The sequence below is a fragment of the Scyliorhinus torazame genome, chromosome 1 (assembly GCF_047496885.1).
Source record: "Scyliorhinus torazame isolate Kashiwa2021f chromosome 1, sScyTor2.1, whole genome shotgun sequence".
In the NCBI taxonomy this organism is placed as follows: Eukaryota; Metazoa; Chordata; class Chondrichthyes; order Carcharhiniformes; family Scyliorhinidae; genus Scyliorhinus; species Scyliorhinus torazame.
The window spans coordinates 54,149,101-54,165,092 of NC_092707.1; the positions used below are offsets into that span (position 1 = coordinate 54,149,101).

The following is a 15,992-nucleotide window of genomic DNA, read 5'->3' on the forward strand; positions in this document are numbered from 1 at the left end:
GCCAGTAAAAGTACTTCAACACAATACCAAGATATGCAAATATAGATACATCGAAGATAGGAGCAGGAGGAGGCCTTTGGGCCCTTCGAGCCTGCTTGCCATTTATCACGATCATGGCTGATCATCCAACTCAAAAGCCTAATCCTGCTTTCTCCCCATAGCCTTTGATCCCATTCTCCCCAAGTGCTATATCCAGCCATCTCTTGAATATATCCAATGCTTTAGCATCAACTACTTCCTGTGGTAATGAATTTCACAGGCTCACCACTGTGTGAAGAAATGTCTTCTCATCTCTGTCCAAAATGGTTTACCCTCAATCCACAGACTGTGAGCCCTGGTTCTGGACACACCCACCATTGATAACATCTCCCCTGCATCTACCCTGTCTAGTCCTGTTAGAATTTTATAAGTCTCTATGAGATCCCCCTCATTCTTCTGAACTCCAGCGAGTCAGTCTCTCCTCATATGACAGTCCCGCCATCCCTGGAATCAGTCTGCTACACCTTTGCTGCACTCCCTCGAGAGCAAGAACATCCTTCCTCAGAAAAGGAGACCAAAACTGCACACAATATTCTAGGTGTGGCCTCACCAAGGCCTTGTACAATTGCAGGAACACATCCCTGCTTCTGTACTCAAAACTTCTTGCAATGAAGGCCAACATACCATTAGCCTTCTTTACCAACTGCTGCACCTGCATGCTTACCTTCAGCGACTGGTGCACAAGGTCACTCAGGTCCTGCTGCACACTCCCCTCTCCCAATTTACAACCATTCAGGTAGTAATCTGCCTTCCTGTTTTTGCTTCCAAGCTGAATAACCTCACACGTATCCAAATTATACTGCATCTGCCATTGATTTGCCCACTCGCCCAACCTGTCCAGACCATGCTGTAGGATCCCTGCATCCTCGTCACAGTCACCATCCCACCCAACATGGTACCATCTGCAAATTTTGAGATGTTGGGGGCGATTCTCCGAGCCCCACGCCGGGCTGGAGAATCACCGCAACTGCGCCACGACGCCGGCGCGCGATTCTCCGAGGTGCGGAGAATCGGCGCTATTTGCGCCGGCGTGTTTGGCGCGGCACCGGCCGCAGGCCACTGATTCTCCGGCCCGGATGGGCCGAGCGGATATGACAGAGTACCACCGGCGCCGTTCACCCCTGGTCGCTGCCGGCGGGAACTCTGCGCGAACGGTCGGGGGGGGGGGGGGGCGGCCTGTGGGGGGGAGGGGGGGGGTGGCTCCTTCACCAGGGGGGGCCTCCGATGGGGTCCGGCCCACGATCAGGGCCCACCAATCGGCAGGCTGGCCTCTTCCCCCCCCCCGGGCCTACTTCCCTGCGCGGCCGGTCCCTGGACACCGACACCATGTTGAGTCGGGGCCAGCACGCTAAAGAAGTCCCCCGCGCATGCGCAGGTTGGCGCGGCGCCCATTAGGCGCCGGGAAAGGAGGTTGGAGCGGCGTGAACCGCTCCAGTGCCGTGCTGGCCTCCTGTGGGGGACAGAATAGGTTGTACCCAGGCCCTGTTCGTGCCGTGATGAAACACAATGGCGTTCATGACGGCGTGAACACTTGGGCTCCATTTGGGAGAATCGCCCCCATTACATTTTGTTTCCTCATCCAAATCATTAATATATATTGTGAATAGCTGGGGTCCTGTTGTAACCTTCGCACCATCAGAGAAAAGATTACATGTAACTATTAGAGCAAAAATGTATATTCCAATCGCAGAATTTACGATTGTTCACATAGACCTGAATTATCTTGCAGATGGAGAGATTCTTAGTTTGCATGAAAATACTGGCAGAGGCCTGATTATGGAAGTGCTACCCCAATACTGGCCTCTGCCATTTTAGCAGGGGTGGAATGAAGGCAGGTTCTAAATTGCACATCCATGATTCCTGGAGGCAACCACCTATATAAATCCACAGCGGCCTCCACTCGTGTGACTTTAGTGAGGTAGGTGTCTGAAACCCAAAGTGTGCAGATTCTACCTTGTAGGAGCAGGTCTGAACCTTGTGCATTAAGTTGGATAGCCGGGTAACCTTTAGGAGAGGTACAGTTCCCTTTTAGATATGGTCCCAGAACACCATCGAGAGACAAAAGACACCTTCCGGGAGAGGTAAAGCATCCTTTAGGGTAGGTCAGGTGCCTTTTGTGATTATTGAAGGTACTCATGATTGTGTGTAAAAAGTGCATAAATTCATTAGAACTGTCAAGCTGTCAAAGAACTGACAAAGGTGTCAAACATCTATCAAACCGGCAAAGCACTGACAAAACAATCAAGCTGTCAGAAAACTGTCAAGCTGTCAAAGAGCTGCCAAAACCCATTGGAACTCTAAAAGCTGTCAAGGGGTGTAATCTGCTGGGTTTTAAAAATGTTTTAACTGCACCATTTAAAAATAAATCAGTGCTTGATATTCACTGTCTGTTGACATAAGCCTGAGGGCTATCATTATCTGTGTTTTGCTGCATGACTGATTATACAACCTAACATTATCACAGTGGGGTGCCTGTTAACAGTTTGATTGACAAATCCAAGTGATTATAGCATAGAAATGTTTGTTTTCAGACAAGATTTGTTGAAGGGATTTCAATGTATTGAATAGTTTAGGGTTATGAGGGGGCCATGGTGTGTAGGTGAGGGGCATCAGGTGACATGGGGTATGAAGGGCCAAGGTGAGGGACATCAGGTGACATTGGGGTATGAAGGGCCAATCCAGCCCAATTTCTATAACCACAACAACTTGTCCAGCACGAAATATTCTTACACCTGCTGACAAATCTCATTGCTCCTGCAATTAGAGTCTCAAGAAGGCTGACAAAGACGTTCCAAGTTGCTTCTATAACCAATCTCCATAATCCCTATCCCCGACATCTGCAATTTTGTTTTTATGTTATGATTTCCAGAACCTTATATATGTAACCTGTACACTGTAGAGTGAGATGTTATTTATCAGGCACATTATGGGATGAGTATAGTCACTAACAAATTATTAGTTATAATGCCATATAATGACTGCTTATTGTGCACTCTAAAGCTGAAGAATTAATGAAAATCTCTTAGAAATGTGATCATGCATAACTTCTGATGAATTCATATTTTTTCAGCAAATTTCTCACATTTCGAACTGTATTTCTTGCCTAGTCAATGACCATGTTTTTGAACCTATTGCAATTTGTAACTTACATTACAAATCAGCAGAACGTCACATTACACCGAACAAGATTTTATGTGCTGATCTTCTAAGTCACCATTAAATGGTATCAACTCAAAATTTCAATCAAAATGTTACTAATACCCAAAAAGATTTCAAAGGTGTGTTTTTTTTTTAACATAGTTGGGCTTAACAAACCTGCACAACTCTGGCAGGGGACCAAACCAAGTGATAAAACAGATGCTGCTTTGTGAGACCTCAGATAGGTACACATTAGTTTATGGGTTTGTGGGTTTATTGCATGAAGCTTGTTTAAACAGGTCACCACACCACTGGCTGCAATTATGTTTCTACTTCACATTAACAAGCTTTGATATAGAACAGCTCAAAACTCAGCTAAAGTCTGTAGTCACCATGAAACTTGCTTGGATCCACCTGAAAATAATCTTTCTTAATCACCCATGACGAAATTCTTCTAAATTTAAAAGTGCACATACCTTTGGTGGATCAAATAACTCCAATACATATCCATCGCCTTCGTAAGACTTTGCCTTTCGCACCAGCAGCCTACATTTTTGCCATTGTGTCCCCATGTCCATGCTAACATCATCCACCACCATATAATTTAAAACTCCTTCCTTGCGAACGTCATGCGCCTCTTCTCGAGATAGAGTCCTTGACCAAGTGAATTTATGAGTCAGGTTTTTAAACCAGTCCTTTTCGGGTGAACTAGCCACCGCAGAAGCTCCTTCTTTTCCTTCTGCAGCTATTGCGTCTGTCGATTTTCTCCGGAACAGGTTCCGTATGCTACCTTTCACATTTCTTGTAAGTCGACTCAATGGTTTGGGTCGTTCATGCGATGAGCTTGCAGTGACCGAAATATCTTCAGAACTTCGAGATTTTGATGAAAACGGTAGATTAGTGTCAGAACTCCTTTCTATTTGTTCAGCACTGTTCACCTCAGCTTCCATCTTGGGTAAAACCAGACCAGAAGAGCCATAGGTAGACTTCCTGCCAGTTTCCCTGTAATCCTGTACTGCTGTAAAGGGCACAATAGTACACCTGTTCAGAGTAAATCCCTCCTTGACCTCATTTCTGAAGTACTTTTGGAAGAGATCTGTGAAATGCAAAGAAAAGTTTTCAGCCCCCAGTATGTCGTGACTTGGATTTTCATTTGCAAACAGCAAATACTGCCTAGCGAGTTCCTTGGCAGTGGCATGGGCATGCAGCTCACAAAACTCTTTCCAGCTATGCGGCTGTGTCAAAGACCCTTGTTCTACAGTGTTGCCATTCATTGCAACATCTGGGACAGCTGAATTATGCTGGAAAAGGAAAAACAAAATACCATGTTAGAGGTTTGGAGAAAGATGAAAGCGAGAAAATAAAGATGACGAACAAACAAAATTTGAATCAAGCATACTTATATGTATATATAAAATATATTCTTATTAAAACAAAATTTCAAAACTTCTGAACTGTTTGTGACCAAAATGAAAACTCTAATGAAAACAGCCAATTTGATCACAGCAAACTCCTGCAAAACAACAAATGTAATAATGACCAGAAGATGTGTTTGTGTGTCTCTGCCCCAGGTCACTGTCTGTGTGGAGTTTGCACATTCTCCCAGTGTCCACGTGGATTTCACCCCCACAACCCAAAGATGTGCAGGTTAGGTAGATTGGCCACACTAAATTGCTCCTTAATTGGAAGAAAAAATAATTGGGTACTCTAAATTTAAAAAGGACAAATATTGGCCATGACACCGGGGATAACTTCCCTGCTTTCCTTTGAAACAGAGCAATGGGATCTTTAACATCCACCCAAGAAGGCTGATTGGGCCATCAGTCAAAGTCTCACTTGAAAGACAGCACCTCCAACAGTGCAGCACTCTCTCAATACTGCACTGAAATGTCAGCCTTGATTATGGTGTTAAAACCCTGGAGTGAGACTTGAACCTGGAAAAGTCACAGTACTCAGTTAAAGACCTATCAGCGCTTCTCTTGTTAGTTTTCCCCAATTGTCCAGCTGTGTCTGACATTAGCAGCATCAGCTATGGATATGTTGATATATAAACTTACACTTAGCGGGTGGAACTTTCAGTACAACCCTCTACGTGTTTTGCGGCGGCAGAGGCAGACCTCCATTGGCCAGCAGTGGGATCTTCCAGTGCCGTTGTTGTCAATGGATTTCCTGTTGAATGCACCCCTCGGCTCCGGGGAACCTGAGGCGGGGCGGCGCCATCGACGAGACCGGAAAATCCCGTCAGCATGAATGGCCAAAAAGATCCAGCCAGTCTTCCCCATGTTTAGTGATGCACGAAGCAAATAAAGTATGCTCTTATGTCTGTTTTCCATTGCTGGCTTTTGTCCTCTAGCAGATTGTCACCAGAGGCTATTGTTTGAGTGGCACCATTCTGCAGCATGGTTCCTACTTACAGATTGATAATTAATCTGTTTAGCCAATTTATGAACCCACTTTCCGTGGCCATCAAGTTCTGGAATGGGACTCGAATTGAGAGCTCCTAACCCAGAGGCTGGGACCCTACCCAAGACCCTGGTGATATGCATAAGCCAATCAGAAATTCAAATGTGTTGGAAGGAAATGTGATGAGCAGGTTTTTGATACTTTTCTTTATACAAAAATTAAGACCACTTAAAGCTGTGATAGCTGTGATTAAGACCAGTTGGAGAAATAATAATGCAATGAACCAAATAATATTCTTTGGATTCCCAGTACTATGGAGATAATTAAAAACACTCTTGCCTGGCCTTATGACTTTAAAAAAAAATTGCTGCATAAATGCTATTGTAGTCCTTAGAGAATTAAACAATGGGTTTTTTGTCCACACTTTGTTTACTGGCATGGAATTATTGCCCATTTTCAAAATGACTGCAGTTGATGCCTTTGGTCACACCCACTTTGTTGATGATTGACATTCTAACTATAAGCAGCAACCAAATTTGAGAAAAAGAGGTTTATCTAAATAAATGGATTCGGCATCTGGTTTACTGTTTGCTGCAAGCCTAGTTTGGGAGTACATAAGAAATGGATATTTATATAGCATATTTTGATGCCCCCAGAATTTCTCAAGATGTTTTATAGAGATAGTGAATTATTTCTGAAGTGGAATCACTACTTTTAAGTAGGCAAATGAGGCAGAGAAGAAAGGTCCCAGAATAGTAATTAAATTAATGATTAGATAAATAGTGTTCGGTGATGTTGGTTGAAGCAAGAAAAAAGTTCCCCCGGTCACCAACAGACATTTCTGCTCTTCGAGCAATGGTGATGGTGTCTTTTATATATGCCTGAACCAGAAGACCAGGCCTCTAATTAATGGCCTGGATTTTCATCTTCAGGCAGCTTTAGTATGTAGGGCCACTTCTTGACGTCATGATCCCAACTTCTGAAAGTCAGCCCATTCACAGGGAATTTTCATCTTCCAGAGTCAGGGTCGGGCTGGAGTCATGACTCCCGAAACAGTCCTGAGGCAGCAACAGAAGCAGGCTGTGCCTTGGTGGGCAGGTTTGAAGGCCCACACCTCCATTTTCTGGGACCTCGGCCCATTTGTCTACATGGTTGTCAGGCCCCCTGGACCTCACAAGCATGCCCCCTCCCCGACACCATGCCTTTCTATGCGCCCCACACACCCCTATCCTCCATGCCCCCATGAATCCTCCAAACACCTATGGTCCCTTCATATTCCACCATACAGCCTCCATTCCTACTCGCCTGATATCTGCTATGTTCAGAGCTCACGAGCTATATAACACTAGGAAGCCTTTGAAATGCTTACGAAATTTTTAAAAAATCAACCAGTCAAACTCATTGAAAAAACGTGCACCTCTTGGAAGCTCATAAAAATAACAAAACAAACAGCCATTTTGAACAAATAATTACCACTCCCAAGGGCTCATTAACTGTCAAAATAAACAGCCAATCAGGGCAGCATGGTGGCGCAGTGGTTAGGATTGCTGCCTCACGGCGCCGAGGTCCCGGGTTCGATCCAGGCTCTGGGTCACTGTCTGTGTGGAGTTTGCACATTCTCCCCATGTTTGCATGGGTTTCGCCCCCACAACCCAAAGATGTGCAGGATAGGTGGGTAGGCCAAACTAAATTGTCCCTGAATTGGAAAAAATGAATTGGGTACACTAAATTTATAGAAATAAATAAATAAATAAATAAACAGCCAATCAAAAACCTTTTCAAAACATTGAATCCTATTATCTGATCATAACATTGTTAAGTAAAAATGCAGCCAGTCCCTCCACAACTAGGTTAACAATCCCATCGGAGGTAAAACCATTAGTGGAGTTTGGAACTCAACCATACGTTCATAACAAGATGTCATTGTACAAATGAAAAAAAGAAACACTCCAGAGCTCCTAATGATAAGAATCTTTGAAGTTGCCTGCCCAGATGTCCAGCCATTTGATCATTGTTTCAAAGGCTCACTAGATGGAGTCTCAAAGGAGGCAGGCATCTGTTCAGTTTTGTTTTCCAAAGCTTTACAAAGGCTTGGAGTTTAGATTTAAGTAGAAATCAAAGCAAAGTGTCCAGGTGACCCATTTAAGTCAGGTTCTCTGTTCTGTCGAATGCCTAAGAACCTTTTATCCACTGGATACAATACTCTAATTCATGTGAACACTTACACAATGCTGGTCAATTTTTTTTTTTTTTTTTTAAATATGTTTTATTGAAATTTTTTTCCCAAACAACAATTTTTCCCCTCTTACAAAGCAAACGCAACAATAACAATACAGAAATTTTTAACAATACACAAGTAACAAAACCCCTTTATCTTTGACCGAAACTAAACTAAACCCCCCCCCCACATCCCCCTCCCCCCCCTTCCCCCTGGGTTGCTGCTGCTGGTCATCTGTCTTCCCTCTAACGTTCCCCTAGGTAGTCGAGAAATGGCTGCCACCGCCTGGTGAACCCTTGAGCCGATCCTCTCAGGGCAAACTTTATCTGCTCCAGTTTAATGAACCCCGCCATATCATTTACCCAGGCCTCCAGTCCGGGGGGTTTCGCCTCCTTCCACATGAGTAGGATCCTGCGCCGGGCTACTAAGGACGCAAAGGCCACAACGTCGGCCACTTTCGCCTCCTGCACTCCCAGCTCTTCCGCAACTCCAAATAGAGCTAACCCCCAGCCTGGTTTGACCCGGGCCTTCACCACCCGCGAAATCACTCCCGTCACTCCCTTCCAATACCCTTCCAGTGCCGGGCACGCCCAAAACATGTGCGTGGTTTGCCGGGCTCCCGCCACACCTCCCACATTTGTCCTCCACTCCAAAGAACCTGCTCAATCTTGCTCCCGTTATGTGTGCTCTATGTAGCACCTTAAATTGAATCAGGCTAAGCCTGGCGCATGAGGAAGAGGAATTTACCCTGCTTAGGGCATCAGCCCACATACCCTCCTCTATCTCCTCCCCTAGTTCTTCTTCCCACTTTCCTTTTAGTTCGCCCACCGACTCCTCCCCCTCTTCCCTCATCTCTCGGTAAATCTCTGACACCTTGCCCTCTCCGACCCACACCCCTGAAAGCACCCTGTCCTGTATCCCATGTGTCGGGAGCAACGGCAATTCCCTCACCTGTTGTCTAGTAAACGCCCTCACCTGCATATATCTCAAGAAATTTCCCCGGGGCAACTTATACTTTTCCTCCAATGCTCCCCAATGCTGGTCAATTTAATGGTCACATATCTTTAAAGGACAGAGCCCTACGATCATTAAAAACATATTTAGCTTACCAAATAGTATCTAAATATGATGTTTGAAGTTGGCAAGACATTTTACTTGTGAAAAGGTTCTAGACTCCACAACAGGTTTCCTCCAGGATTCACGTCTCATTTGAAGTGCCTGACAAAACAGTTCCAATGCCGTGAAATGTCAAGGGGGGGGGCTAACATGGTTATCCCCACAACTGAGTCAGAAAGGACTGGAATCCTGAGTGTCAGCTTTCTACTTTCACCCTTATCTCAAGGCCATAAAATTTCCATGCACCAGGAATGGGGTTAGAATCCAGCACTAGGCCCTGTCCCCTCCATTTAAATACCCCAACTCCATTCAAACAGAAACAGAAGCATTCAAATCTGGCCCAATGTCTCACCTAGAGAAATAAAGAATGTTTCTTTATATAGCTCCTCTCAAATGCAGGATATCCCAAAGGGTTTTACAAACAACCATAGTGTAGCAATCCTTCAAAATTGTACCAAAATATAGGTCCGAATTATCTGTTCAAATCCTAGAGTGGGGCTTGAAGCCATAAATGGCTAACAAGCAAGAATACTTTCAGCTGATGTTTAAGTTTTAAACTAAATAGAGAACCGTTTAATAAATGCAGCTTTAAGGCAAAAATCAATTCATCCTGTTGAACAAATAGAGTCTCCAAACTGAGATGGCAGAAATGTGTGTGGAAGTTGGAGGATGGAATATTTTCAACACAGCACAACTTAATAAACATGAATTCAATACAAGTAGAGGCATCCTCTTTTACAATATTATAGAATGCAATATAACCCCAGAAGTGTGAATTGCCAAAGCAGGGATACAAAACATTGATATTCATTTCACCCCTCCTTCAACGCTATATAATTTTCACATTGAACATCTTGTATTCTGAATGTATTAAATCATGTTGATATAATCCATATGGGGCAGAGGTCCAATAGTAGCTTACTAAAGGATCAGTGCTGATGTGTACACTGGGACAGTTTTGCCAAACTACGAAACCATGGAGCCACTACAATCATGCCAAATCCTGTCACACTTAATGTCCACATGTGAGCGCTGTAGAGCTACTTGGACAACTGTAAGTAAGAAATATCATCAACTTCCTGTCTTTAACCTAGATACACTAAAGCCAAACATAGCATTCCAACAGCCATACGAACTGAATCAACCTTAGACTTTGGCTTTTCCTGAATGAATTGTTTCATGCTACACTTTTCTTTTTAAATTAAAAGTACGCAATTCTTGTTTTTTTCCAATGAAGGGGCAATTTAGTGTGGTCAATCCACCTCCCCTGCACATCTTTGGGTTGCGGAGGTGAGACCCACGCAGACATGGGGAGAATGTGGACAGTGATCCGAGGCCAGGTTGGAACCCAGGTCCTCGGGGCCGTGAGGCAGGTATCATGGTAGAATATGGTTTAAAGGGCACCTGCTACCCTTGGTAGCTCATGCAAGTGGGAGATTAAGTAGTGTCAGTAGGCTATTCAATGGCAGCTAAACACAATGCTGTTCTCACTGTGTCCACACATGCTCACTGTATGATGGTCAGCGATGGGAAATCAGTTGATTTTTCCCACCATCCGCAGCCCAGAAGTGCCAAGACCACTCCAGGCCCTCGACTGAGTTCAACTAACACAAGACAAGCCTGATATCAGATCTGGGACTACCCTGCATGGTTCAGAATCAGTACATTTATCTATGGGAAGTGGGGGATGGAATCTTCTGATTAGCATGGATATTATATATTGATTTGGTACGCATTTCACACACACCTCATTTGACCACCACAGATCTTGCTGTAGCTGCACTTCTCCTACTAATGGGAGCTCCAAAATCTGAAGATTCCCCTATCCAAAGCATCACTGGTACACAATGTGGGAGAGCTACAAGTTTTAATAAACTACATTCCAAGCTCATTCCTACAATTGCATTTGACAAAGCAGTCCTGACAGAGTCTTCATCGGAAATGTTAATGTATCGTAAATAGCCAACGCTGGTGGATTTGCTGCATGCCACTATAATTGCTCTTTTTAAATTTCCAATTTGCACTCATTTCCTATCTATGGATTGGCGGAATATGGGCGGCACAGAAGCACAGTGGTTAGTACTGTTACTTCACAGCGCCACAGGTTCGATTCCCGGCTTGGGTCGCTGTCTTCATGGAGTCTGCACCTTCTCCCTGGGTCTGCGTGGGTTTCTTCCGGGTGCTCCGGGTTCCTCCCACATGTCCCAAAAAAGACGTGCTGTTAGGTAATTTGGACATTCTGAATTCTCCCTCTGTGTAACCGAACAGGTACCTGAATGTGGCGACTAGGGGCTTTCCACAGTAACTTCATTGCAGTGTTAATGTTAGTCTACTTGTGACAATAAAGATTATTTTAAAAATTTATCAGTATTCTAATACAGCAAGTTTTTGTTCCAAATTTGCTAAAGTTAGTTTCTGACTAGATGTTGTTAATATGCAAGCAAGCCGCAGTAATGTGGAAGTTAATACTTTGTTGTATTATCACAGAAACATAGAATCCCTACAGTGCGGGAGGAGGTCATTCGTTCCATCCAGTCTGCACCGACCCTCTGAAAGAGCAACCTCCCTAGGCCCAATTCCCCACCTTATCCCATAACCCCAGCTAACCTTTGGACATTAAGGGGCAATATAGCATAGAACATAGAACATTACAGCACAGTACAGGCCCTTCGGCCCTCGATGTTGCGCCGACCTGTGAAATCACTCTAAAGCCCATCTACACTATTCCCTTATTGTCCATATGTCTATCCAATGACCATTTGAATGCCCTTAGTGTTGGCGAGTCCACTACTGTTGCAGGCAGGGCATCCAATTCATCTAACCTGCACATCTTTGGGCGGTAGCAGGAAACTGGAGCACCTGGAGGAAACCCATGCACACACGGGGAGAATGTGCAGACTTCACACAGACAGTTACCAGAGGTAGGAATCGAACTCGGGTCCCTGGCGCTGTGAGGGGGCAGTACTAACCACTATTGCTCAATGCAGTAAGAATAATCTAGGAAATTCCATTGTAAAAATAACTGAAGGTTACATGCACAGTTCATGTCAATCCATAAATTATTACACATTTGCTGATGGTTTGTGTAGACTTTTATCCTTCACCTCAGGTGGAATGTTGTGTTACTACTAAGTGGCCTGCTTTGCATCCCACCAAAATCTGATCAAATTAATCAGGACTGAGGCTCATGGATCAAAGCATCAAGCAGCTGAAGAGATTTCAATAATCAAACACTCTGTTCTAAAAACAATGGCAGTGCCTTTGAAAATCTGACCACTTGAGCTGTGTATCGCCAAGTGTTCTTATCTTCTTCCAACTGCATTGGGTCACTTAGAATTTATGCATACAATAAAGAGAAGAAAAAAGTAATATGATTTTCAAATGCAATAATAGTGTAAATAACAATTTCATGTTGCTATAATTAGTCAGTAGGAATTGGACTTGAGATTTTTGTTCCCCCGTGTATATTTTTTTATTAACAAGTGAATGTGTAGCATACCAAGTGGATTTACTCGACCATTAAATTTGCAATTGTTCACAAACCTCACTCTAAAAATACTTCTGTCAGAGAATGCAACACAACCTCAGTCTGATGTAGGGTAACTGTCTGAAAAGTTGACTTTGCATTTCTCTATGAATGATGTGCCTGACTTGAGTATTTCCAGCTTCCACAGTCTTTGTTTCTGTCCCTGTTTTTTTAACATTTATTACATACAATGAAGTCTAACTAACTACATAAAAAGTTGAAAAATCAATGTTAATTTCAACTTTAACTATCAACATAATCTTACTGTTCTAACCTAGGGTTCATCTATGAACGAAACAGCGCACAGAAGAGGCTTTTGCAAACCTCCGCGCATGCAAAATTCAAACAGGATAAAACCCACAAATAAGAAATAAAGACACAAAATGAAACAAGTGGCTCCAGTTTTTGATAATTCACATTATCAGGCCTCACAAACACGGGGTCCAGAAGGAGTAGTTTGCACACCAATGCACAAGGTCATCCCATTCTGCTGGCTGTATTTTGTGTTGCTTTGCTCCTGAAGCAACCTGAAACAGCCCTAGTATTTTAAAGCCATTAATAGAGTCACAAAAACATATCCCTACTGTCGACCAAATCAGATTAGAAATTCACGTTAACGGGACAAAAAAAAAAAGATAAATCATAATAAAGTTACTGCACACATAAATTACAAAGCTTTGGATCAGTATAAAATCTATACTTTTCAATGCTGTTAAGTGCTGTGGCCTAAAAATGAAACTAATTAGTACTGCGTGAGCAGATTATGTACGATAACACCATGGTAATGAGCCTTTGTTGGTACCCTATATTAAGATATCAATTTTACAAAGACTAAACAATTCAAGCTCCAGTCACTTTAAAGCCCAAAATGTGTATATACACACTAGGACGTGCTGCATCTAAAGATCATTACCAAAGTTAGGTGTGGACATGTTTGTGAATATTTTTGCTGGATCCCCTTCCCTGGCCCCTTTTGAATCCTTCTATCAGACTTGACAGCCCATGGATGACTCAGCATTCTTACCAAGTGTTGCTTCCTATCGAGGGCCATCCTTCAGCCAAAGGCTTTGAACAGAAGTTAGTAAGTGGATTAAGTGGTCAAGACCAGCTTTATTGCACAAGCCCATTTATATAACACATTCTGCAACGAGTATACTGGCTGATCACATCTCATGAAATGCAATATAGAATTCAAGAGTACCAATGCTGTGTGTCACGTTTACATAACACTCACACGAGACCTTCGTGTGCACAAACTAATAGGTGCAGACTACCGTGGAACTCCCAGCGGCAGAATAGCTGATCATGGAATCCGAGCACCAGCCGATTGCTAAACCAGTCAAGGTACTAACTGCCACTTGCCGGAATGTGTCTCAACAGGCACCAACTCGGCTCTTTTCTTAAACTGACTTCAAAGGGGTACGAGCGCCTGATTCCCTCTAACTTAACAGCCCAAGCAAGTTTTATCATTGCTAACTGCGATTAAAAATTATGAGATCCATATATATATCTGTCCTTGTTGAGCCATTGTTAACCTGCCAATCTTGAAGTTGTAGTCCTCCACGTTTTGAACCCACGGGGACATCCGAGCCTTTGAACATTTCAGCACTCCACAGTTTCCATCCATCAAAGTGCAAGAGCAATAAGAACATCGACAGCAGTGGTGCCTGGCGTTGTGAGAAACGATGTGAGCGGGGAGGGCAGGAGTTCCAAACATTGCTTTAACACCACCATGTGGTGCTTCAGTCAGGCACAGAACGCGTGAGTCACTGCAAGCGAGACCCGAGCATTAACTATATACACACCCGCCCCACACACACACAACAGGGAATTTAAAACGTGACACTGTAAAACATTCGGCACGACTGCTACGTGTAAGGTATCGAAACTTTTACATTTAAAAAATAAAGCTGTAACCTTCACTTTTAAGATAACATTGTTGCTGGGCAGCAGCGCCTGCCCCACGCGCTGTGCTCGGCAGCCCGCCTGTGTGGAAGCCTCCCCGGGCAGCGGGGGCTGCACAGCGCTGGCAGCACCCGCCACACACACAGCAGTTTGGCCCCGGACGGGTAACAAGCGTGTGTACCTGCGGCAGAATTCTTCACTTTCTCGCTCACCCATGTTGTCTAAAACCTTGCTGTTTCAGGAAGGAAATCCATGCGCGGAAAAAAAAAACGCTAAACTCATCATTTCCGCTGACAAGTTTGACAGTTGAATGGGTGTTCAAGCCGATTCCGTCAACATCTCGGCGGCCAGCACTGAAGTTGAGCAGAAAGACGCACAGGACACCCTCCCCTCACCCCACTTCCCTCATCCTCCCCCCTCCCCCCCCTCCTCCCACGCCACCCTCACTCCCCCTCCCTCACCTCCCTCCTCACTCCCACCCCCTCCCCCCCTCCTCACTCCCACCCCCTCCCCCCCTCCTCACTCCCACCCCCTCCCTCTCCCCCACACTCTCTCCCCTCCCTCACACCCCTCCCTCACCCCCCTCCCCTCCCTCACCCCCCCTCCTCACTCCCACCCCCTCCCCCACACTCTCTCCCCTCCCTCACACCCACCCCCTCCCCTCCCTCGCCACCCTCACTCTCCTCTCACCCCCGCCCTCACCCCGATCTCCCCCTCCCATCCCACCCCCCTCGCCCCGATCTCCCACCCCCCTCTCCCCGATCTCCCACCCCCCCTCTCCCCGATCTCCCACCCCCCTCTCCCCGATCTCCCACCCCCCCCTCTCCCCGATCTCCCACCCCCCCTCTCCCGATCTTCCACCCCCCCTCTCCCCGATCTTCCACCCCCCCTCTCCCCGATCTCCCACCCCCCCTCTCCCGATCTCCCCCCCCATCCCCCCCCGATCTCCCCCCCCCATCCCCCCCCGATCTCCCCCCCCCCCCACCTCCCGATCTCCCCCCCCCCCCACACCTCCCGATCTCCCCCCCCCCCCACCTCCCGATCTCCCCCCCCCCCCCCACCTCCCGATCTCCCCCCCCCCCACCTCCCGATCTCCCCCCCCCCCCCACCTCCCGATCTCCCCACCTCCCGATCTCCCCCCCCCCCCCTCTGTACTTGTGCTGCGATCACTCACCGGGCTCCACTCTCGTAATTGACCGGCTCGGGCACATTTCGAGCGGCGGAGGGGCTGGCTGGCTAGATCCAAACTTAGTTTGTTGTCCAACAGTGGCCTCTATACACACACACAGCGTGAAGCCCGGGTCCAACTACAGCAGAACACCCCCCCACCAGCAGCACACACAGCCCGGCTGGCCTGCCTCCCTCCCACAAAGACACAATTCGCGACCCTGCTTCTTATGAGCTTCAAAGCGGTTCTATTTGCCGCTGCCCTTTGATCGAAAGCGTCCAAAAAGCAATGGGACGTACGTGCTCGTTTTCGCTGCCGGCTGTGTGGAAATCCTCAGGCGGCGCAAGAATTCATCTTCTCATCTGGCTTGTTGATAGTGAAAGAGAAATTGGGAAGAGACTTCCCTTATCAAGTGGACATTGGGAGTGATCGGCCTCTGCAGACTTGACGCAGGAACTAAAGTTAAGTTTCAATCCCAG

The 15,992-nt window shown here is 45.7% G+C and overlaps 1 protein-coding gene across 4 annotated transcripts in view; it reads right to left on the minus strand.

Annotated features, from left to right (window-relative positions):
* sh2b3 (SH2B adaptor protein 3) overlaps positions 1-15,947 on the minus strand; it is a 271,686-nt gene extending 255,739 nt beyond the window's left edge. The window contains exons 1-2 of one of the 4 annotated variants that reach the window (XM_072494673.1): positions 15,813-15,947; positions 3,654-4,478 (exon numbers count right to left, since the gene is read on the minus strand). In XM_072494673.1, the coding sequence (XP_072350774.1) occupies positions 3,654-4,451 (798 nt within the window). In that variant the 5' untranslated portion in view covers positions 4,452-4,478; positions 15,813-15,947. Of the gene's footprint in view, positions 1-3,653; positions 4,479-13,975; positions 14,119-14,526; positions 14,676-15,519 lie in introns of those variants that run through there. The other 3 variants (XM_072494567.1, XM_072494633.1, XM_072494516.1) reach the window with 3 other exon arrangements.
* Positions 15,948-15,992: the final 45 nt, after the last annotated feature.